This window comes from Symphalangus syndactylus, chromosome 21 (assembly GCF_028878055.3).
Source record: "Symphalangus syndactylus isolate Jambi chromosome 21, NHGRI_mSymSyn1-v2.1_pri, whole genome shotgun sequence".
In the NCBI taxonomy this organism is placed as follows: Eukaryota; Metazoa; Chordata; class Mammalia; order Primates; family Hylobatidae; genus Symphalangus; species Symphalangus syndactylus.
The window spans coordinates 49297506-49319174 of record NC_072443.2 but is presented as its reverse complement, the minus strand read 5'-3'; the positions used below and the strand labels follow the sequence as shown (position 1 = coordinate 49319174).

General features: G+C 45.6%; 1 protein-coding gene and 1 pseudogene across 1 annotated transcript in view; one reads left to right on the top strand and one right to left on the bottom strand.

The window, feature by feature from the left end:
• The window catches only part of SNX4 (sorting nexin 4), an 87853-nt gene extending 67034 nt beyond the window's left edge, over nucleotides 1-20819 (top strand). Inside the window, exons 10-14 of the mRNA XM_055260238.2 lie at nucleotides 2729-2818; nucleotides 5778-5877; nucleotides 9476-9621; nucleotides 12001-12115; nucleotides 19641-20819. Of these exons, the coding sequence (XP_055116213.1) occupies nucleotides 2729-2818; nucleotides 5778-5877; nucleotides 9476-9621; nucleotides 12001-12115; nucleotides 19641-19688 (499 nt within the window). The 3' untranslated portion in view covers nucleotides 19689-20819. The remainder of the gene's footprint in view (nucleotides 1-2728; nucleotides 2819-5777; nucleotides 5878-9475; nucleotides 9622-12000; nucleotides 12116-19640) is intronic.
• A 483-nt stretch (nucleotides 20820-21302) lies between these two features.
• On the bottom strand, nucleotides 21303-21397 carry LOC129471767 (uncharacterized; annotated as a pseudogene).
• Nucleotides 21398-21669: the final 272 nt, after the last annotated feature.

The following is a 21669-nucleotide window of genomic DNA, read 5'->3' as shown; positions in this document are numbered from 1 at the left end:
TGTTTAACCTAAAGTCTTCCTGTGGTCTCTTGATTTGGCATTTCAGTGTTCGCAAGAATTTAGGATTATCCCTTCAGTTGATTTATGAAAGTGTTAAATAAAATTCTCAGTACTGAGATCTAAAAATCTTTATCATTTATACTTCCCCACCCTAGGATGTTCCAATTTCTCCCTACACTGTGTTTCCTATCTTCAGGCCACCAGTCCTCTTTGTTTTCTTCACGTCAACTCTTCCAGAATCATAGACTGAGGAACCAAAGGCAGGTTTTCCTACTCTTAACAGTGATTCTCAAGCCTTTTTTTCAGTCACATATAAGAAAATATTCACTCTCATAGCTGTAAGTTTGTAATTACAGAATGTATATTTTCACTGCTTATATAAATCCTGTAAGCACATTGCTTTTCAAATGAACTTTAGCATAGTTTTGTTTATTTTGTCTTACAACTTCGATAAACTTGATGAGACAGGCCTAGAGACATAAAGTATGTCCATGCGAAGGAACCAGAATTAATTTGAAAGAAGGATACCTGTTGTATTACACAGAAGTAGTACATACACATAGCCCCTGTCCTTATGGAATTTACAATGCTATCAGAGAAATAAAACCAACACATGAGGCCGACTCTAGGTGCACTGCCTATGAGTTAGTCCTGCTCCTCAAGGAGCAGTGCTCTTCAATAAAAGGTTTCCACCTGACACCACTGGCTCACCCTTGAATTCTTTCCTGGGTGAAGCCGATAACCTTCCTGGGCTAACCTCCAATTTTGGGCTCACTTGTCCTGCATTATTTAGATCTGGTAATTCCTTATCTAATGTCAATCTAAAAGGAACTAAACAGTGGAATGGTGTGTGTAATTAAATGTATCTGATAAACTGCAACTTACCATGTATTTCATACAATTTTATATTAAATTCCAATACCTTGTATCAGCTATGGTTTCTTCTCTTTTTTTTCCTTTTTTTTTTTTTTTTTTTTTTTTTGTGAGACAGGGTCTCACTCTGTCACCCCAGCTTGAGTACAATGGCACATTCACAGCTCACTGCAGCCTTGGACTTCCTGGGCTCAGGCATTCCTCCCAAATTAGCCTCCTGAGTACCTGGGACTACAGGCATGCACTACCATGTCCAGCTAATTTTTGTAGAGACAGGGTCTGCCATGTTGCCCAGGCTGGTCTCGAACTCCTGGGCTCTAGTGTACAATCTCCGATTACAGCTTTTCCATCTGCCCTGGCTTTAGTACCGAGTTTTCTTTTGTCACTAGATTTGTCACACTTAGCCTATCAATTGGCACATTGTAGATGCTCAACAAATAGATAATTCAAATAAATAAGAATCACTTTTTAAAAAACCAACACATGAAATATGACTTTGATAAAATTTAAGTTTAAATTGTTGATAAGGGAACGGAAGTAGAATGATGACTAAAGACTAAAGCAGTCTGGAAAAATTTCCTAGAGGTGTTGAGACATGTGCTTGTATGGTTTGGAGAAGCAATGTGGGAGCCATCACATTCTGTACAAATGAAGACTCATGGGCAGGAATGAAACTGGGATGACATTGAGGGAGTCTCCCAATCAAAGCAGAGGTTGCTATTAAGAATTAGTATAAAATGGCCGGGCGCAGTGGCTCATGCCTGTAATCCCAGCACTTCAGGAGGCCTAGGTGGGTGGATCATGAGGTCAGGAGATTGAGACCATCCTGGCTAACATGGTGAAACCCCATCTCTACTAAAAATACAAAAAATTAGCCGGGCTTGGTGGGGAGGGGGGGCACCTGCAGTCCCAGCTACTCAGGAGGCTGAGGCAGGAGAATGGGGTGAACCTGGGAGGCGGAGCTTGCAGTGAGCTGAGATCGCGCCACTGCACTCCAGCCTGGGCGGCAGAGTGAGACACTGTCTCAAAAAAAAAAAAAAAAAAGAATTAGTATAAAATAAGCTTCTAAAATTTTCTCTAATCTTTATTTACTCTACTTTTTCTTTTGTAGCTTTTTGGCATCATTATAAATAAATAAATAATTGCAACCAAGAATATGTGTATGCCAATTATACCAAACTCTTATTCTTTCTACAGATTTTGTAGCCGTTTTATATATGTCTTTGAACAAAAGATATTACAGTCTTACAGGCTTCTTAAGCTACCTATGAAAAGGACCATTTTTTGTTTATTTTTTATTTCTAAGTCATTGCTGACCAAAACATTTTGGTAAAATTCAATAAAATCATCATGGTAATTACACATTGCTATCAGTTATTCTAAATGCTAATTCTCACTGTCTGTACTTACAACATCATTGATGGGTAGCAAATTGTCTGTGGGCCACACTTAGAATTGCTGTTTTTTTGTTTGTTTGTTTTTGAGATGGAGTCTTGCTGTGTTGCCCAGGCTGGAGTGCAGTGGTGTGATCTTGGCTCACTGTAACCTCCTCCTCCCGTGTTCAAGAGATTCTCCTGCCTCAGCCTCCCAAGTAGCTGAGATTACAGGCACCTACCCCCACTTCCAGCTAATTTTCGTATTTTTAGTAGAGACAGGATATCACCACGTTGGCCAGGCTGGTCTCGAACTCCTGACCTCAAGTGATCTGCCCATCTTGGCCTCCCAAAGTGCTGGGATTACAGGTGTGAGCCACTGCGCCCAGCCTAATTGCACTTCTCTAGAACCCTAATACTTTGTGTTCCAATGAAAGTAACTCTATTTATGCAATGTGTGTTTTTTTTTTTTTTTAAAACAGGTATGCATCTTCTATTGATGATATTTTGGAAGATGAAGAACATTATGCAGATCAGTTAAAAGAGTATCTTTTTTATGCAGAAGCATTGCGGTAAGTTTAATAAATTCCACGTGCAGCCATGGGGTTTTTCACCACTCCTCATACGCCACTGTAAAGTACAGATAGTAGAGCGTTTTTTAAATGAAGGCATTCCCTTAGATAATGAATAGGTCTCATTGTATTTCTCTGTGTTGCAGAGTGCTAGGCATAAACACGTAAGACAAGGCCTGCCCTCGAAGCATCATTTTGATAAAAACTGCCAGCCTCAGGCATCAAGTGTGTCTGTATGTTGTTTCCACTTTTTCCAGTTTGAAGATTGGAAGCAAAATACAGACTGAGTGTGTGTAACAGTATCTGTTACTAGGTTGTATATTGCTATTTTTATTCTGTGTGTCTTATCAGTAGCTTGTATAATGTCCTTATGTAACAAGGACTTTCTTATCTGTTCTTATGTTATCTTTTACAGAGCCAAAGGGAATTCTCTTTTAGATAGTCCTATGTGACTAGGAAAAAGTTAATATATTTTTTTCTGATTAGTTTAGAAAAAGGAATTATTTTCCTAGAATAGGTGGCTTTTGGTCAGTTGTCCTGTCACTTTTTTTTTTTTTTTTGAGACAGAGTAGCATTTGGCTGTGTCGCCCAGGCTGGAGTGCAGTGGCGTGATCTTGGCTCACTGCAACCTCTGCATCCCGGGTTCGAACTATTCTCCTGCCTCAGCCTCCTGAGTAGCTGGGATTACAGGCACCCACCAACATACCCGGCTAATTTTTGTACTTTTAGTAGAGACACGGTTTCACCATGTTGGCCAGGCTGGTCTCAAACTCCTGGCCTCAGGTAATCGCCTGCCTCGGCCTCTCAAAGTGCTGGGATTACAGGCGTGAGCCACCGCTGTCCTGTCACTTTTAAAAGCAGTATAAGAATTCTGTTAGGAAAACAAAAGAGCACTATTCCCTTACCTCTATGGTAACGGGTATGAAATCATCTGCACATTGTTAGCTTGTTTTCCTTCTAGGGCTTTGAGTAGTAGGAAGTCTCACCAATGTATTTTCAAGTCACCAAGCAAAAGAAAGTTGGCTGGGTGAGGTGGCTCCTGCCTGAATCCCAGCACTTTGGGAGGCTGAGACGGATGGATCACCTGAGGCCAGGAGTTCGAGACCAGCCTAGCCAACTTGGTGAAACCCTGTCTCTACTAAAATTACAAAAAAGTTAGCCAGGCATAGTGGTGGGCACCTGTAATCCCAACTACTAGAGAGGCTGAGGCAGAAGAATTGCTTGAACAGGGGAGGTGGAGCCGAGATCGCACCATTACACTCCAGCCTGGGCGACAGAGCAAGATTCCATATCAAAAAAAAAGAAAGTTGCTGAGTACAGTGGAATTCTCTGCAGCTCTTAAAAATTGTAAAAAGGATCAATGCATATTGACATGGAAAGATGGCCAGGGTATATAGCCATGTGAGAAAAGATGTAGGAACCATTTGAGGTGCGTGGATATGGTATTTGTCAATGCCTAGCTAAATTCTGGAAGGTTATATACTATCTGGTAACACAGATTATATCTGGATAGTGGGATTGGAGGAAAGAGTGTTCTTGAACTTTCTTTTTGTATTTTGCATTTTTTATTTTTTTGAGATGGAGTTTCACTCTGTTGCCCAGACTGGAGTGCAGTGGCGCAATCTCTGCTCACTGCAACCTGTGTCTCCTGGGTACAAGCGATTCTCCTGCCTCAGCCTCCCAAGTAGCTGGGATTACAGGCATGCGCCACCACGCCTGGCTAATTTTTGTATTTTTAGTAGAGATGGGGTTTTACCATGTTGGTCAGGCCGGTCTTGAACTCTTGACCTCAGGTGATCTGCCCACCTCAGCCTCCCAAAGTGCTGGGATTACTGGCATGAGCCACCATTTCCAACCTCTTTTTTTTTTATTTTGTGCATTACTGTATTAGAATCTTTTCTTTTTACAGTGAACATGGATTACTTTTACGATCATAAAAACTAATAAACATTTCTATGCCGGGCGACATGGCTCATGCATATAATCCTAATACTTTGGGAAACTGAGGTGGATGGATTGCTTGAGCCTGTGAGTTTGAGACCAGCCTGGGCAACATGGGCAAGACCCCATCTCTACAAAGCACAAATTAGTCGGGCGTGGTGGCACATGCCTTAGTCCCCGCTACTTAGGAGGCTGAGGTGGGAGGATTGAGCCCAGGAGGCAGAGGTTGCAGTGAGCCAAGATCGCACCATTGCTCTCCAGCCTGGGTGACGGAGTGAGACCTTGTCTCCAAAAAAAAAAAAAAAAAAGCTAATAGACATTTCTAAATCACAAAGAAGAAAACTTTGAGGTATTATCTTTTCTAAGAATACTCAGTTGCTATGTGAGATTACAGTATTAGTTCTTACATTATGTTAAAAAAATGTTTTATGTATGTGATAATGGCATGTTTATTGAAAGAAATGTTCCAAGTATATGGAAAACAACTTTTTTTGTGTTAGGAGTATATGACGTTTTTGGCCGGATACGGTGGCTCATGCCTGTAATCCCAGTACTTTGGGAGGTCGAAGTGGGCGGGTCACCTCAGGTCAGGAGTTTGAGACCAGCCTGGCCAATATGGAGAATCCCCATCTCTACTAAAAATACAAAATTAGCTGGGTGTGGTGGCTCATGCCTGTAATCTCAGCTACTCGGGAAGCTGAGGCAGGAGAATCATTTGAACCCCGGAGGCGGAGGTTGTAGTGAGCCGAGATTGCGCCATTGCACTCCAGCCTGGGCAACAAGAGCAAAACTCTGTCTCAAAAAAAAAAAAGAATATATGAAGTTTTTATGGTTAGATTCTGCTAGATTCCATTAGATTCCATTTTTAATGTTGGGCTACTACATTTTAAACTTGAAAATTCTGGTCACACATGTTCTGCCCTAGTGAGACATTGTGAATGGCTCTTCTCTACCCTTGAAAACAATGTTTGACATGTTAAAGGAAAAATTAAATGGCAGCACATTTTTTCATCTGTAGGGCTGTGTGCAGGAAACACGAACTTATGCAGTATGACTTGGAGATGGCTGCTCAGGACTTAGCATCCAAGAAGCAGCAGTGTGAGGAACTGGCAACTGGGGTGAGTATTTTCCTTTTGGCCTCTGATGATATTGTAGCAACACGGAATGTTCCTCACAGGCACTCACTCCTGTAGAATCAGTTCCAGTTACAATACTCAGGACAGCTGCACCTTTTACAGGGGAATAATTTGTGAGTAACTTTATAATTCTTTTAGTATTATCTTGATGCAAAAAGATGTAAGCCATTAAAACCATGTACTGTATAGAATTATAAGAAATTTTGCCAACATTTCTCTGGTGTAATCAGTATCATCCGGTTTCGTTTTTAAAAAAAAAAAAATTATTGGGCTGGGCATGGTGGCTCACACCTGTAATCTCAGCACTTTGGGAGGCTAAGGCCGGTGGATCACCTGAGGTCAGGAGTTCGAGACTAGCCTGGCCAACATGGTAAAATGCGATCTCTACTAGAAATACAAAAAGTTAGCCGGGTGTGGTGCCTCATGCCTGTAGTCCCAGCTACTCGGGAAGCTGAGGCAGAAGAATTGCTTGAACCAGGGAGGCGGAGGTTGCAGTGACCCGAGGTCACGCCATTGTACTCCAGCCTGGGTGACAGAGCAAGACTACATCTCAAAAAAAAATTGTTTTTATTTATTTTTATTTTTTGAGACAAGGTCTGGTTCTGTCTCCCAGGCTGGAGTGCAGTGGTATGATCAGGGCTCACGGAAGCCTCAAACTCCTGGGATCCAGCGATCCTCCTGCCTCAGCCTCTTGAGTAGCTGGGACCACAGGCATGTGCCCCCATGCCTGGCTAATTTTGTTTATAGTGTCATCATGTTGACCAGGGTGGTCTCAAACTCCTGGACTCAAGTGATCCTCCCACCTCCGCCTCCCAAAGTGCTAGGATTACAGGGGTAAGCCACCATGCCTAGTCTATCATCTGGTTTCTAAGTCCAAGTGAAAAAACATGCAGTGAACTTTTTCAGGTTTAACTTTGCATGGTACTTTGCAGAAATTTTAGTTGACTTTGAAAAGCGTTACCCACTTAGAACCAGTGCATCTCGCCTAACAGTGAGCTTTTGATGTGCTTTATTCTTTAATGCTTACAGTGAGTACTTGTGAGGAAAATTCTATACCTGATTGCATTAGTCTTGGATCATTTTTATAATCAGCTTTCTACTCTCCAGTTATTTCATTGCAATAAATCAGCCATCATGGTGACCAACACACATTCTGAAAGTAGTAAACCAGCAGCAATGTCTCTACTTAGTTAATAAGCACTGTAGTTTTTTGTTTGTTTGTTTGTTTGTTTTAGACGGAGTCTCACTCTGTTGCCCAGGCTAGAGTGCGGCTCACTGCAAGCTCCACCTCCTGGGTTCACACCATTCTCCTGTTTCAGCCTCCTGAGTAGCTGGGACTACAGGCGCCCGCCACCACGCCCAACCAATTTTTTTTGTACTTTAGTAGAGACGGGGTTTCACCATATTAGCCAGGATGGTCTCAATCTCCTGACCTCGTGATCCGCCCGCCTCGGCCACCCAAAGTGCTGGGATTATAGGCGTGAGCCACTGCACCTGGCCAAGCACTATAGTTTTTTTTTTTTTTTTTTTTTTTGAGACGGAGTCTCGCTCTGTCGCCCAGGCTGGAGTGCAGTGGTGCAATCTCGGCTCACTGCAAGCTCCGCCTCCCGGGTTCCCGCCATTCTCCTGCCTCAGCCTCTCTGAGTAGCTGGGACTACAGGCGCCCGCCACCACGCCCGGCTAATTTTTTTTTGTATTTTTAGTAGAGACGGGGTTTCACCGTGGTCTCGATCTCCTGACCTCGTGATCCGCCTGCCTCGGCCTCCCAAAGTGCTGGGATTACAAGCGTGAGCCACCGTGCCCGGCAGCACTATAGTTTTAAAAGTGCTTTTCACAGAGATTGCCCACTGGCTACATCTATGAAAAGTCATAGATATTATGTGGGGAAAGACTTGTGACCAGGACACATGTATAAACTAGGCCCTTGGTTTATTTTTAAAACTCAGTGGGAGAAGTTCCCAGGCCATTTTCAGGGAGCTTGATTCTCTATCCTACATGTCAAGGGAAAAGTGTTTTCTTCGGTAAACTCCAGAGAGTGAGGAAATGTTAAAGCAGTGAAGCTTGGGGTTGCCTTTCCATGCTTGGATTTAGGTATCCTGTTTTATTAATAGATGCTCAAGTTTGAGCGTTGAGTTACGCACATTTTAAATATGCTTCTTTAGTTTGGTTTATTTCCATAGTTGCCTAGTGAATTTATCTACTTTTTTATAACATAATTTTTTTAAATATCATTCATACAGAGTAAGAAATGACTTGTCTAATATTTCACATGGAAGTTTTCCATTTGATTATGAAATTCAAGCTGGGTATGGTAGCTTACGATGGTAATCCCGACACCTTTAGCAGCAGAGGCATAAACCCAGAATTGCTTGAGCCCAGGAATTTGAGACCAGTGTGGATTAATATAGCTAGACCCTGTCTTTACCAAAAATTTAAAAATTAGCCGGGTGTGGTGGCATGCACTTGTGGTCCCAGCCACTTGGGAGGCAGAGGTGAGAGGATCACTTGAGCCCAGGAGGTTGAGACTGCAGTGAGCCATGATTGTGCCACTACATTCTAGCCTGGGCAACACAGCAAGAACCCATTTCAAAAAAAAAAAAAAGAAATTCAGTTAGAAGTTTCTTCTTTTTGACTACTCCGTATTATTTCAGTGTTAGAAATTCTATTAGGATTCTTGGCTATGACTCTGTAAAAATAAATAAAAACTCATATAAGAGTCCCCTGGTTGTGAAGCTTATGGTGGTTTTGTCTGACCTAGGGGAAATATGGCAAATGTTTTCTATTTCCTTTGTGTGTGTAGTGAAATATATATAACATAAAATGTACCATCTTGTCCATTTTTAAGTATATAGTTCAGTAGTGCAGTCATCCCTCAATATCTTCAGTGAGATTGGTTTAAGGATCCCTTGGATACCAAAATCCTCAGATGCTTAAGTCCCTTCTATAAAATGGTGTAGTATTTGCATGTAACCTGTGCATATCCTTTTGTATACTTTAAATCAGCAGTCGCCAACCTTTTTGGCACTAGGGACCTGTTTTGTGGAAGACAATTTTTCCATGGACCAGGGCGGGGGGTGCTGAGGATGATTTCGGGATGAAACTGTTTCATCTCAGATCATCTCAGGCATTAGATTTTCACAAGGAACACACAACCTGGATCCCTCGCATGCGCAGTTCACAATAGGGTTCATGCTCCTAAGAGAATCTAATGCCTCTGCTGCTGATCTGACAGGAGGCGGAGCTCAGGTGGTCGCTTGCCTCCTGCTATGCAGCCTGGTTCCAAACAGGCCATGGGCTGGTATCACTCTGTGGCTCTGGGGTTGGGGACCCCCTGCTTTAAAATATCTCTAGATTATTAATACCTAATACAGTGTAAACACTGGTGTCTCATATAAGTGGAATCATACCGTATTTGTCTTTTTGTATCTGTCTTATTTCACTTAGCATAATGTCCTACAGGTTTATCCATGTTGTAGCATATATCAGAATTTGATTCCTTTTAAAGGCTGAATAATGTTCCATTGTATGTGTATTACGTGTATGCCGCATTTTGTTTATCCATTCATCTATTTCCTTTTAGACTGTGAGAACATTCTCTTTGAAGGGAATGACTACCAAGCTCTTTGGTCAAGAAACTCCAGAGCAGAGAGAAGCCAGAATAAAGGTGCTAGAAGAACAAATAAATGAAGGAGAACAACAGCTAAAGTCTAAAAATCTGGAAGGCAGGTAAAGATGCTGTGATGTTTAAGTAAGCTAGGCTTGTAGACTATACGGCAGATTAATTTTTTTTTTATTTGTAACAATTCCCAGCTTCATTGGCATCCCTGAATATAGCCTGTTCCTTTAAAATGCATTCCTAAGAAATTTGAGTTATCAGGCTGGGTGTGCTGGCTCACACCTGTAATCCCGACACTTTAGGAAGCTGAGGTGGGAGGATTGCTTGAGCCTAGGAGTTTGAGACCAGCCTGGGCAACATAGAAAGACCCTGTCTCTAGAAAAATAAATAAATAAAAATAAAAGAAAGTTGAATTATCAAAAATCATGTTATAGAAACAGTTGTTTCAATGTGGGGGAAAGAGGAATAAAACTTTCAACTTCATAATATTATTTTCCTGCACTATTCCTGATTTCCACCCTTTGTACTTTCCCTCCACCATTTCTTCTCCCCCTGCCCCTCCTTCAGTACCCAGCTGAAGTGTTACTTCATTGTGAAGCCTTCTCAGGCCATCACGGCATTTAATTCATGCCAGTATGGTATGGCAGTTTTGTATTAGATGATTGATTGTTCTGTGTGACTATCCCTGGCTAAATTTAAGCCCTTCAAAGTCAGTGATTGTATCTTTTCCACATTCACGTCCCAGTGCCTTGCATAGGGCTTACTTAGCATGTAATTGTTACATAAATATTTCTAGAAATTCAGTTCTCAGAGACCCACTATCACTGTTTGACTCATTTTTCTTATTTTTGTTTTCATCTGACAGTCAGTGAATAGACCAAGGCAGACCAAGAGTGTACTTTGGGTTTTGAGGTGGTTTTGTTCATTTTTAGAACTACTGGCACCAAATATGGCAAAGTAATAGATAGAATTAAAAGACAGGCCAGGTGCGGTGGCTCACGCCTGTAATTCCAGCACTTTGGGAGGCCGAGATGGGTGGATGATGAGGTCAGGAGATGATTGAGACCATCCTGGCTAACACGGCGACACCCTGTCTCTACTAAAAAACAAAAAAATTAGCTGGGCACGGTGGCAGGCGCCTACAGTCCCAGCTACTCGGTAGACTGAGGCAGGAGAATGGTGTGAACCCGGGAGGCGGAGCTTGCAGTGAGCTGAGATTGCGCCACTGCACTCCAGCCTGGGCAACAGAGCAAAACTCTGTCTCCAAAAAAAAGACAAATACCTCTCGGGATTTTTATTTTTATTATTATTTTTTATTTTTTTGAGACAGAGTCTCACCCTGCTGCCCAGGCCGGAGTGCAGGGTGCCATTGTTGCTTGCTGCCACCTCAAAGTCCGGGGCTCAAGTGATCCTCCCACCTCAGCCTCCCGAATCACTGGGACTACTGGCTACTATGCCTGGCTAAAAAATTTTTAAAACTTTGTCATTTAAAACAAGTACATGCAGCTGGCCGTGGTTGCTTACACCTGTAATCCTAGCACTTTGGTAGGCCTAGGAGGGTGGATTACCTGAGGTCAGGAGTTCAAGACCAGCCTGGCCAACATGGTGAAACCTTGTCTCTACTAAAAATACAAAAAAATTAGCCGAGTGCAGTGGTGTGCGCCTGTAATCCCAGCTACTCTGGAGACTGAGGCAAGAACCCTGGATGCGGAGGTTGCGGTGAGCCGAGATCACGCCTCTGCACTCCAGCGTGGGCTACAGAGCGAGATTTGGTCTCAAAAAAAAAAAAAAAGCTAAATGTAATTCATAATCTATCATCTTGTCAAAAGAGTGTATATTTTCCAGTGACCCCTGGAAAGCACTTACTTCATTGTGACTGACACCTGTTAGGTTTGTGAGCTGGCTCAAGGAGTCATCTATGCGTATTTTATAGGAATAATTTGAAGGTAGAATCCTTGTGGCAAAAACGTAGATTATTAGGCCAGGTGCAGTGGCTCACACCTGTAATCCCAGCACTTTGGGAGGCCAAGGTGGGCAGATCACCTAAGCTCAGGTGTTCGAGACCAGCCTGGCCAACATGGTGAAACCCTGTCTCTACTAAAAATACAAAAATTAGTTGGGCATAGTGGTGTGTGCCTGTAATCCCAGCTACTCAGGAGGCTAAGGCAGGAGAATTGCTCAAACCTGGAATGCAGAGGCTGCAGTGAGCCAAGATCATGCCACTACACTCCAGCCTGGGCAACAGAGTGAGACTCTGTCTCAAAAAAAAAGAAAAAGTAGATTAAAAGCTACAAGAATATATGACTGTCTGTTTGCTTTTTCCCTAACTATAATTTTTAGGAAAATAAAAAAAACTGTCTTTTACAAGCAATAACTCTTCCTTCTACGTAGGCAATTAAAAACCAACTCCAATGAGAACTGGTTAACTTTTTAATACACAGTTTATTTAACTTAAATAAGAATAATAATGGCTATACCTTTTATTTCAGAGAATTTGTGAAAAACGCATGGGCTGATATTGAACGCTTCAAAGAACAAAAGAACCGAGACTTAAAGGAGGCCCTCATAAGCTATGCAGTCATGCAGATCAGTATGTGCAAAAAGGTAGGTTTTGGGTTCAGTGAAGACATATGTATATTCAGAAGTGCTTATACATTTATTTAAATTACCTTACTTGGACCAAAAAATTTTTCATTTTTATTCTTCTCTTGTAGAATGTTTACCAATTTCTCTATTTTAATTTTGTACGATTTCTGTTTTATTTCATTTTGTTTTTTTCTTATTTTCAAATTTTAAATATTTAAAAAATAGAGATGGGGGTCTCGCTATGTTGCCCAGCCTGGTCTCGAACTCCTGGCCTCATACAGTCCTCCTGCCTTGGCCTCCCAAAGTGCTGCAATTACAGGTGTGAGCCACCATGTCCAGCCTCTACTGGTGTTACAACCAGTATGCCCATTACTGAGTCTGCACTCATCTAAAGTCCAAATTTGTATCCCCCATTTATAACTTGTATTTGAGAATATATATCAAGATTATTTAGATCATGTGGTACTCTTGGACCAGACAGTAAAATACCATTCCAGGTATATGCTTTGATTGGAAAATAGCTTGAACATTATTTCGTGAAGACTTGGTTATGATATGCTTCCTCGTAAAGTAAATTGTTTGTGTTACTGATATCCATAGTGAAAGATACAAACAAACATTGAAGCTTATTCTAGTTAAAATAAATGTTTGACAATGATGGAAGTCTTTCTAAAATGTTGGTTTAAGAACAAAATAGGAAACATTCCTTAACCTCTTTTTTATAACCTAAGATCTGCCAATGTGACTACCAGTACCAGTGCTTTGATTTTATCACCTGTCATAATTTATCAAGCACTTTTACATGCATTATCTCAGTAAATTACATGGTAAGATGAATTCTCACATTTATGAAGACCTTCTTACAGGGCAAAATCACATTCATATAAATATATATACAATTTTTTTTTTTAATTTTTTTGCACACAAAAACAATAAACATTTTCTAAAAATACATACAAACAAAAAGATGCGTATCAAACATATTAGGAAGGTTGCACATGGGAAGTCGGGGAATAGAAATAGGGGGTGGGAATTAAATGAGAGAGGGACTTTATATGGATCAGTGATAATAACTCAATCCTCTATTTGTCAAAGAAGAAGGAGAAGGAAGAGGAAGAAAAAGAAAGTAAGTGGGATAAAGGATCAGAAAGGGAGGAAAATAGAAAAAATTAGAGTATGACTCCAGGGTAGACCTGTTTTGTTGTCACTGGGTTGGTTGGTTGGTTTGTCTGTTGTATTTTTCATATGTTTCGCCATGTTGGCCAGACTGGTCTCGAACTCCTAGCCTGAAGTGATCAATCCGCCTCGGCCCCCCAGAGTGCCAGGACCACAGGCGTGAGCCACCACGTCCAGCCCCCACATTGCTTCTGGCCTCCGTGGTAGACCTCCTAGACGGGGCGGTCGGGCAGAGGCGCTCCCCACATCCCAGACGGGGCGGCCGGGCAGAGGTGCTTCTCACTTCCCAGACAGGGCGGCCAGGCAGAGACGCTCCTCACTTCTTCCCAGACGGGGCGGCCGGGCAGAGGTGCTCATTTCCTCCCAGATGGGGCGGACGGGCAGAGGCGCTCCTCACTTCTTCCCGGGCGGGGCGGCCGGGCAGAGGCGCTCCTCACTTCCCAGACGGGGCGGCCGGGCAGAGGCGCTCCTCACTTCCCAGACGGGACGGCCGGGCAGAGGCGCTCCTCACTTCTTCCCGGACGGGGCAGCCGGGCAGAGGCGCTCCTCACTTCTTCCCGGACGGGGCGGCCGGGCAGAGGCGCTCCTCACTTCCCAGACGATGGGTGGCCGGGCAGAGGCGCTCCTCACTTCCCAGATGGGGCGGCCGGGCAGAGGCGCTCCTCACTTCCCAGACGATGGGTGGCCGGGCAGAGGCGCTCCTCACTTCTTCCCGGACGGGGCGGCCGGGCAGAGGCGCTCCTCACTTCTTCCCGGACGGGGCGGCTGGGGAGAGGCACTCCTCACTTCCCCCCGGGACGGGGCGGCTGGGCAGAGGCGCTCCTCACTTCCCAGACGGGGCGGCCGGGCAGACGCGCTCCTCGCTTCTTCCCAGACGGGGCGGCCGGGTAGAGGCGCTCCTCACTTCTTCCCAGATGGGACGGCCGGGCAGAGGCGCTCCTCACTTCCCAGACGGGGTGGCCGGGCAGCGGCGCTCCTCACTTCTTCCCGGATGGGGCGGCCGGGCAGAGGCGCTCCTCAGTTCCCAGACGGGTCGGCCGGGCAGAGGCGCTCCTCACTTCTTCCCAGACGGGTCGGCCGGGCAGAGGCGCTCCTCACTTCTTCCCAGACAGGGCGGCCGGGCAGAGGCGCTCCTCACTTCCTAGACAATGGGTGGCCGGGCAGAGGCGCTCCTCACTTCCCAGACGGGGCAGCCGGGCAGAGGCGCTCCTCACTTCCCAGACGGGGTGGCCGGGCAGAGGCGCTCCTCACTTCCCAGACGATGGGTGGCCGGGCAGAGGCGCTCCTCACTTCCCAGACGATGGGTGGCCGGGCAGAGGCGCTCCTCACTTCTTCCCGGACGGGGTGGCCGGGCAGCGGCGCTCCTCACTTCTTCCCGGACGGGGCGGCCGGGCAGAGGCGCTCCTCACTTCTTCCCGGACGGGGCGGCCGGGCAGAGGCGCTCCTCACTTCTTCCCGGACTGGGCGGCCGGGCAGAGGCGCTCCTCACTTCCCAGACAATGGGTGGCCGGGCAGAGGCGCTCCTCACTTCCCAGACGGGGCAGCCGGGCAGAGGCGCTCCTCACTTCCCAGACGGGGTGGCCGGGCAGAGGCACTCCTCACTTCCCAGACGATGGGTGGCCGGGCAGAGGCGCTCCTCACTTCTTCCCGGATGGGGTGGCCGGGCAGCGGCGCTCCTCACTTCTTCCCGGACGGGGCGGCCGGGCAGAGGCGCTCCTCAGTTCCCAGACGGGTCGGCCGGGCAGAGGAGCTCCTCACTTCTTCCCAGACGGGTCGGCCGGGCAGAGGCGCTCCTCACTTCTTCCCGGACAGGGCGGCCGGGCAGAGGCGCTCCTCACTTCCCAGACGGGGCAGCCAGGCAGAGGCGCTCCTCACTTCCCAGACGGGGTGGCCGGGCAGAGGCGCTCCTCACTTCCCAGACGATGGGTGGCCGGGCAGAGGCGCTTCTCACCTCCCAGACGATGGGTGGCCGGGCAGAGGCGCTCCTCACTTCCCAGACGGGGCGGCCGGGCAGAGGCGCTCCTCACTTCCCAGATGATGGGCGTCCAGGCAGAGGCACTCCTCACTTCCCAGACGGGGTGGCCGGGCAGAGGCGCTCCTCACTTCCCAGACGGGGCGGCCGGGCAGAGGCGCTCCTCACTTCCCAGACGGGGCGGCCAGGCAGAGGTGCAGAGGCGCTCCTCATTTCTTCCCAGACGGGGTGGCCGGGCAGAGGCACTCCTCACTTCTTCCCAGACGGGGCGGCCGCGCAGAGGCGCTCCTCACTTCTTCCCAGACGGGGCGGCCGGGCAGAGGCGCTCCTCACTTCCCAGACGGGGTGGCCGGGCAGAGGCGCTCCTCACTTCTTCCCAGAAGGGGCGGCCGGGCAGAGGCGCTCCTCACTTACCCCCGGACGGGGTGGCCGGGCAGAGGCGCTCCTCACTTCCCAGACGACGGCTGGCCGGGCAGAGGCGCTCCTCACTTCCCAGACGGGGCGGCCGGGCAGAGGCGCTCCTCACTTCCCAGACGAGGTTGCCGGGCAGAGGCGCTCATTTCTTCCCAGACGGGGCGGCCGGGCAGACGCGCTCCTCACTTCTTCCCAGACAGGGCAGCCGGGCAGAGGCACTCCTCACTTCCCAGACGGGGTGGCCGGGCAGAGGCGCTCCTCACTTCTTCCCCGACAGGGCGGCCGGGCAGAGGCGCTCCTCACTTCTTCCCGGACGGGGCGGCCAGGCAGAGGCGCTCCTCACTTCTTCCCGGATGGGGCGGCCGGGCAGAGGCGCTCCTCACTTCCCAGACGGGGCGGCCGGGCAGAGGCGCTCCTCACTTCCCAGACGACGGGTGGCTGGGCAGAGGCGCTCCTCACTTCCCAGACGGGGCTACTGGGCAGAGGCGCTCCTCACTTCCCAGACGAGGTTGCCAGGCAGAGGCGCTCCTCATTTCTTCCCAGACGGGGCGGCCGGGCAGACGCGCTCCTCACTTCTTCCCAGACGGGGCGGCCGGGTAGAGATGCTCCTCACTTCTTCCCAGATGGGACGGCCTGGCAGAGGCGCTCCTCACTTCCCAGACGGGGTGGCCGGGCAGAGGTGCTCCTCACTTCTTCCCGGACGGGGCGGCCGGGCAGAGGCGCTCCTCAGTTCCCAGACGGGTCGGCCGGGCAGAGGCGCTCCTCACTTCTTCCCAGACGGGGCGGCCGGGCAGAGGCGCTCCTCACTTCTTCCCAGACGGGGCGGCCGGGCAGAGGCGTTTCTCACCTCCCAGACGATGGGTGGCCGGGCAGAGGCGCTCCTCACCTCCCAGACGATGGGTGGCCGGGCAGAGGCGCTCCTCACTTCCCAGATGGGGAGGCTGTCAGAGGGGCGGCCGAGCAGAGACGCTCCCCACCTCCCAGACGGGGCGGCGGCCGGGCAGAGGCTGCAATCCCAGCACCCTGGTAGGCCAAGGCATGCGGCTGGGAGGCGGAGGCTGCCGCGAGCCAAGACCATGCCACCGCACTCCAGCCCGGGCAACACCGAACACCGAGTGAGCTAGACTCCGTCTGCAGTCCCAGCACCTCGGGAGGCCGAGGCGGGCAGAGCACTCGGGGTCAGGAGTTGTAGACCAGCGTGGTAAACATGGCGAAACCGCGCCTGCAGCCAAATGAGAAAAAGGAGGCAGCGGTTGTGGGGCGCGCCGGCAGTCCCAGGCAGTCAGCGGTGCGTGGCAGGAGGAGCTGATTGCAGCGCGGGCCACAGAGGGAAAGAGGGAAAGAGGGAAGGAGGGAGGGAGGGAAGGAAGGAAGGAAGGAAATACAATTCTTATGCTTTAGTTTGTCCCCAAATTTTATTTTTTTGGCTAAGGGCCGTCACTGAGAGAACAAAGATATTTTGAGGCATAAACACCATACGCACTCACTGGTTAAGTGGGCTCCATTTGGTTTGGACAAATTCATATCTATGCTCAGTGAATTATAAGTTACTGTATACTGTGGATCTTTGGAATCACTTAAAACAAGTTTAGATCGTGACTGGTGAGTCTGCAGGTGCTAAAGATTGAGTATGTTGTAGTTTGGTAGCGTCTCTATCTTTTTTTTGCCTTCATACTGTCACCTCTTACTTGCCTGCAGCTAGGTGCTAGATATTTACAATCCTTTGTCTTTTTTTCTTTTTTGGTTGAAATGGGGTCTTACGGTGTTACCCAGGCTGATCTTGAACTCCTGGGCTCAAGCAGTCCTCCCACCCCGGCCTCCAAAATTGCTGGGATTATAGGCACGAGCCACCACACCCAGTCGTATAGTCCTTTTTCCAATCTAACTTTTTAACCTCAAGAAATCTGAAAGACCAGATAACAAAGGTTTTTAGTTTTTTTGTTTTTCCTGTAAAAGACTCATTAATAAGCTCCTTGTGATCTCTCATTCACTTCTTTCCAAAGTAAAATGCAAGACCTTTATATAATGTCTCAAAGGACTTTCCCCCTCCGTTTTGTTTAGGCTGCAGTGGTTGAGGGTGCTAGAAATTTAATCTGTGAATATAAAAGATACTACTGTAGCTGTATTTGGACATACTGTTGGATATTTTGTAGGTTTATTCACAAATCCTTAGATAACTAGTAGAACAAAAAGTTTAATAAGAGTGTATGTTCACCTTGTTTCCCAAGAATGGTACTATGCAATTTCGTCGTTTTATTTTCTTGCCTAAGTGATATAGATTTTTGTATGTGATCCTAGCTATTTGGGAGGTTGAAGCAGGAGGATCACTTGATCCCAGGAGTTCAAGACTAGGCTGGGCAACATAATGAGACCTTCTTCCTTTTTTTTTTTTTTTGAGATGGAGTCTCGCCCTGTCCACCCCAGGCTGGAGTGCAATGGCATGATCTCTGCTCACTACAACCTCCGCCTCCCATGTTCAAGCAATTCTCCTACCTCAGCCTCCCGAGTAGCTGGGATTACAGGTGTGTGCCACCATGCCTGGCTAATTTTTTTGTATCTTTAGTAGAGACGGTTTTACCATGTTGGCCAGGCTGGTCTCAAAACTCCTGACCTGGTGATCCGCCCGCCTCCGCCTCCCAAAGTGCTGGGATTACAGATGTGAGCCACTGCACCCAGCCCGAGACTTTCTTTCAAAAAGAAAAGAGAAGAAAAAGAAAATTGTTCAAAACCTTAATAAATGACACACTTTAATGATTAAATATTAAAAAGCTCCTTTCTCATAAATTAGCAATTATTGGAGAATATGTATCTTATTGAAAAAATACCTTATTGAAAAAAACCCTTGCCAGGCGCAGTGGCTCACTCCTGTAATCCCAGCACTTTGGGAGGCCGAGGCAGGTGGATCATGAGGTCAGGAGATCAAGACCATCCTGCCTAACACACGGTGAAACCTCGTCTCTACTAAAAATACAAAAAATTAGCTGGGCATGGTGGCAGGCGCCTGTAGTCCCAGCTACTCGGGAGGCTGAGGTGGGAGAATGGTGTGAACCCGGGAGGCGGAGCTTGCAGTGAGCTGAGATTGCGCCAGTGCACTCCAGCCTGGGCGACAGAGCAAGACTCCGTCTCAAAAAAAAAAAAAAAAAAAACCCTGAAGTTTTACTGTTACATCTCTATAAACATGTATTTTTGCTTATGCATATTAGGCCATCTATAACTTTGTGCTAAGTAACTTCAGATACTAAGAGGGATTCAGTAATTTAGTACATAATTAGTTTTTATCAAAACTTTAGTTATTAGCATGATAATTTAATAACTCAATTTATATTTGTTAGACTAATGAAGTTTTTATGTTTCAAATATTACATTGAAAAAACCGAGCCAGGCACTGTGGCTCACACCTGTGATGCCAGCACTTTGGGAGGCAGAGGCAAGCAGATTGCTTGAGCCCAGGAATTCCAGACCAGCCTGGGTAACATAGTGAGATTCCATTTCTACAAAAAAAAAAAAATATACAAAAAATAAGCCAGGTGTGGTGGTATGCACCTGTGGTCCCAACTACTTGGCAGGCTGAGGTGGGAGGATCCCTTGAGCCCTGGAGGTCGAGTCTGCAATGAGCCATGATTGTACTCCAGCCTGGGTAACAGAGTGAGAGCCTATCTCCAAAAAAAAAAGACTGAAAACTTGTTTGATTTACAAATAGAAATTACTCAAGTATGTGATATGAAATGAATTAACTCAGTTTTCCAACAAGTTGTAGGAGTTCTTTTTCCATTTTGAAGATAAGCTCGTATTAGAGATTCTCTTTCTCTTTTCAGAAGCATTAGACATTTGCTTATATTAGCCACTTCCCAAAATAGTGTCATATTTGCTGGACTTCTTAATTATTCCAAAAAGCAAAACTTAGTGTACCACTAAGCCAAGTACTTGGGTTTTCAGATTCCTTCCAAACTCACATTTTAAAGTTTCTATTTTTATTTTTAGGGAATTCAAGTTTGGACCAATGCTAAGGAATGCTTTAGCAAGATGTAATCCTGTGAATTGAATTTCTCTTCAATCAAAGTGCCCCAAAACAGAAGCACAAGTAAATAAAAGAAATTTAAGTCGCTACCTAGTATACATAAACATATACAATAGGTTAAGTAAATTCAGCTTTCTTTAACTTAATTGTAGTCGTGTTAATGTAGCACAAAAAAGATATATTTTAATGAAGATTAAATATTATAATTTGAGGTTTTGGGGACTGGTGCTGATTCCAAAAAGTTAATTTAATAATATATACCAACAGATTGTTTGTCACGCTTCTGAACCAATGACTGAATGTCAAGATGTTCGTTAATTTCTAGATGTTTGTTTCAAGGCCAACTGTTTCAGATCTATTAATGTAGGGAATTTTTCCCTAAGATTGAATTCCTATATTTACTTGGTAAGATCCAGTAATCTGTTATAAGGAGTTGTTTTCTCTTGCCTTATAGTTGAGCTATTTGGTTTGACAAAGCTCAGCAGAAACTTGATGTGAAAAATCTACGATTTTCTTCTACATTCATTGATGCCCCTTGTAACATTTGCATACACTAGAAAATGCCTTCAATTTGTGTTTTACCAGAATTTTGATACTGGTCAGAAATTTTATACTGCCAACAAAGAAGACTCAACTTCTCAGATCTATAATGGAATACATTGTCATCCTCTAGCAATTCCTATATAGAAAGTTTTAACTGAATATGTTACATATAAGAATTAAATTCTTATCAAATAATTCTTAACCTCAGTAATGAGCCTAAATTTACTCTGCTTGGCTCTCTACACATGGCATTTCAGGGTATAAGATGTAGCATTTCAATGTGTAAGATACATGTACTAAACATATGTGTTGCTATCTTCATCATTAACATCCTTATTTTCTGTTGCTTGGCTGTAATTTTTGTAAAGATAAATTATGTTGTTTTTTTATATGTGTGTTTGTGGTATATGTTCAGAAGACAAGCATCTTCATTTTGCTAGCTTTGCAGAATCTTAAAATGTGTACTCGTTATTTCTAATGATGTAAAATAAAATCCCTAGTCCTGTTTAGCATTTGACTTTTTTATATGTTTTAAATGTTGCTGGATTTTTGTTTTGTTTGCCAAACTTATACAATAAATAAATGAAATATTGTGCTGATTTTCAGATGATTTTTGTTAATTTAACAAGGTGATCCATACATATTAATATCTGATGCTCTGTAAGAAAATGATATCTGTCATACTATGTTTTAAAGTGATTAATGCCACATGTTCTCACTTGTCAGTGAGAACTAAACACTGAGTACACATGAACGCAAAGATGGGAACAATAGACACCAGGGCTTACTTGAGGGGGCAAGTTGGGAGGAAGGCGAGGGTCGAAAAACTAGCTATTGGGTACTATGCTCGCTCCCTGGGTGATAAAATCATTTGTACACGATTCCCCAGCAACACACAATTTACCCACGTAGCAAACCTACACAGGTATCCCCTGAACCTAAAACAAAAGTTGAGAAAAGAAAAAAAAATAAACTCGTTAATGGTATAAATTTGTCATCTATCAAAATATTGGTTTTTAAAAATATAAGATGCTGAAATGAGACATGATTTTTAAAATTTTACTTTTTTTTTTTTTTTTTACTGTCAGATGGGTAATGGTTGAAGTTGTAACAAGGTTTGAGGGCAGCACATCTAACACGTGCACCCAATCATCATGCTTATGAACCACAAAAGGATCATGAGTTTTTTTTGTTTTTGTTTTTGTTTTACTTAAAAAAAAAAAAAAAGAGACAGGGTCTGATGTTGCCCAGGCTGGTCTGAACTCCTGAGCTCAAGGAATCCTCCCGCTTCAGCCTCTCAAAGTACTGGAATTACAGGCGTGAGCCCCCCTGACCCGGCCTGTTTTGTTTTGAGACAGGGTCTCACTCTGTCGCCCAGGCTGGAGTATGGTGGCACAATTATGGCTCACTGCAGCCTCAACCTTGGGGGGCTCAAGTGATCCTCCCACC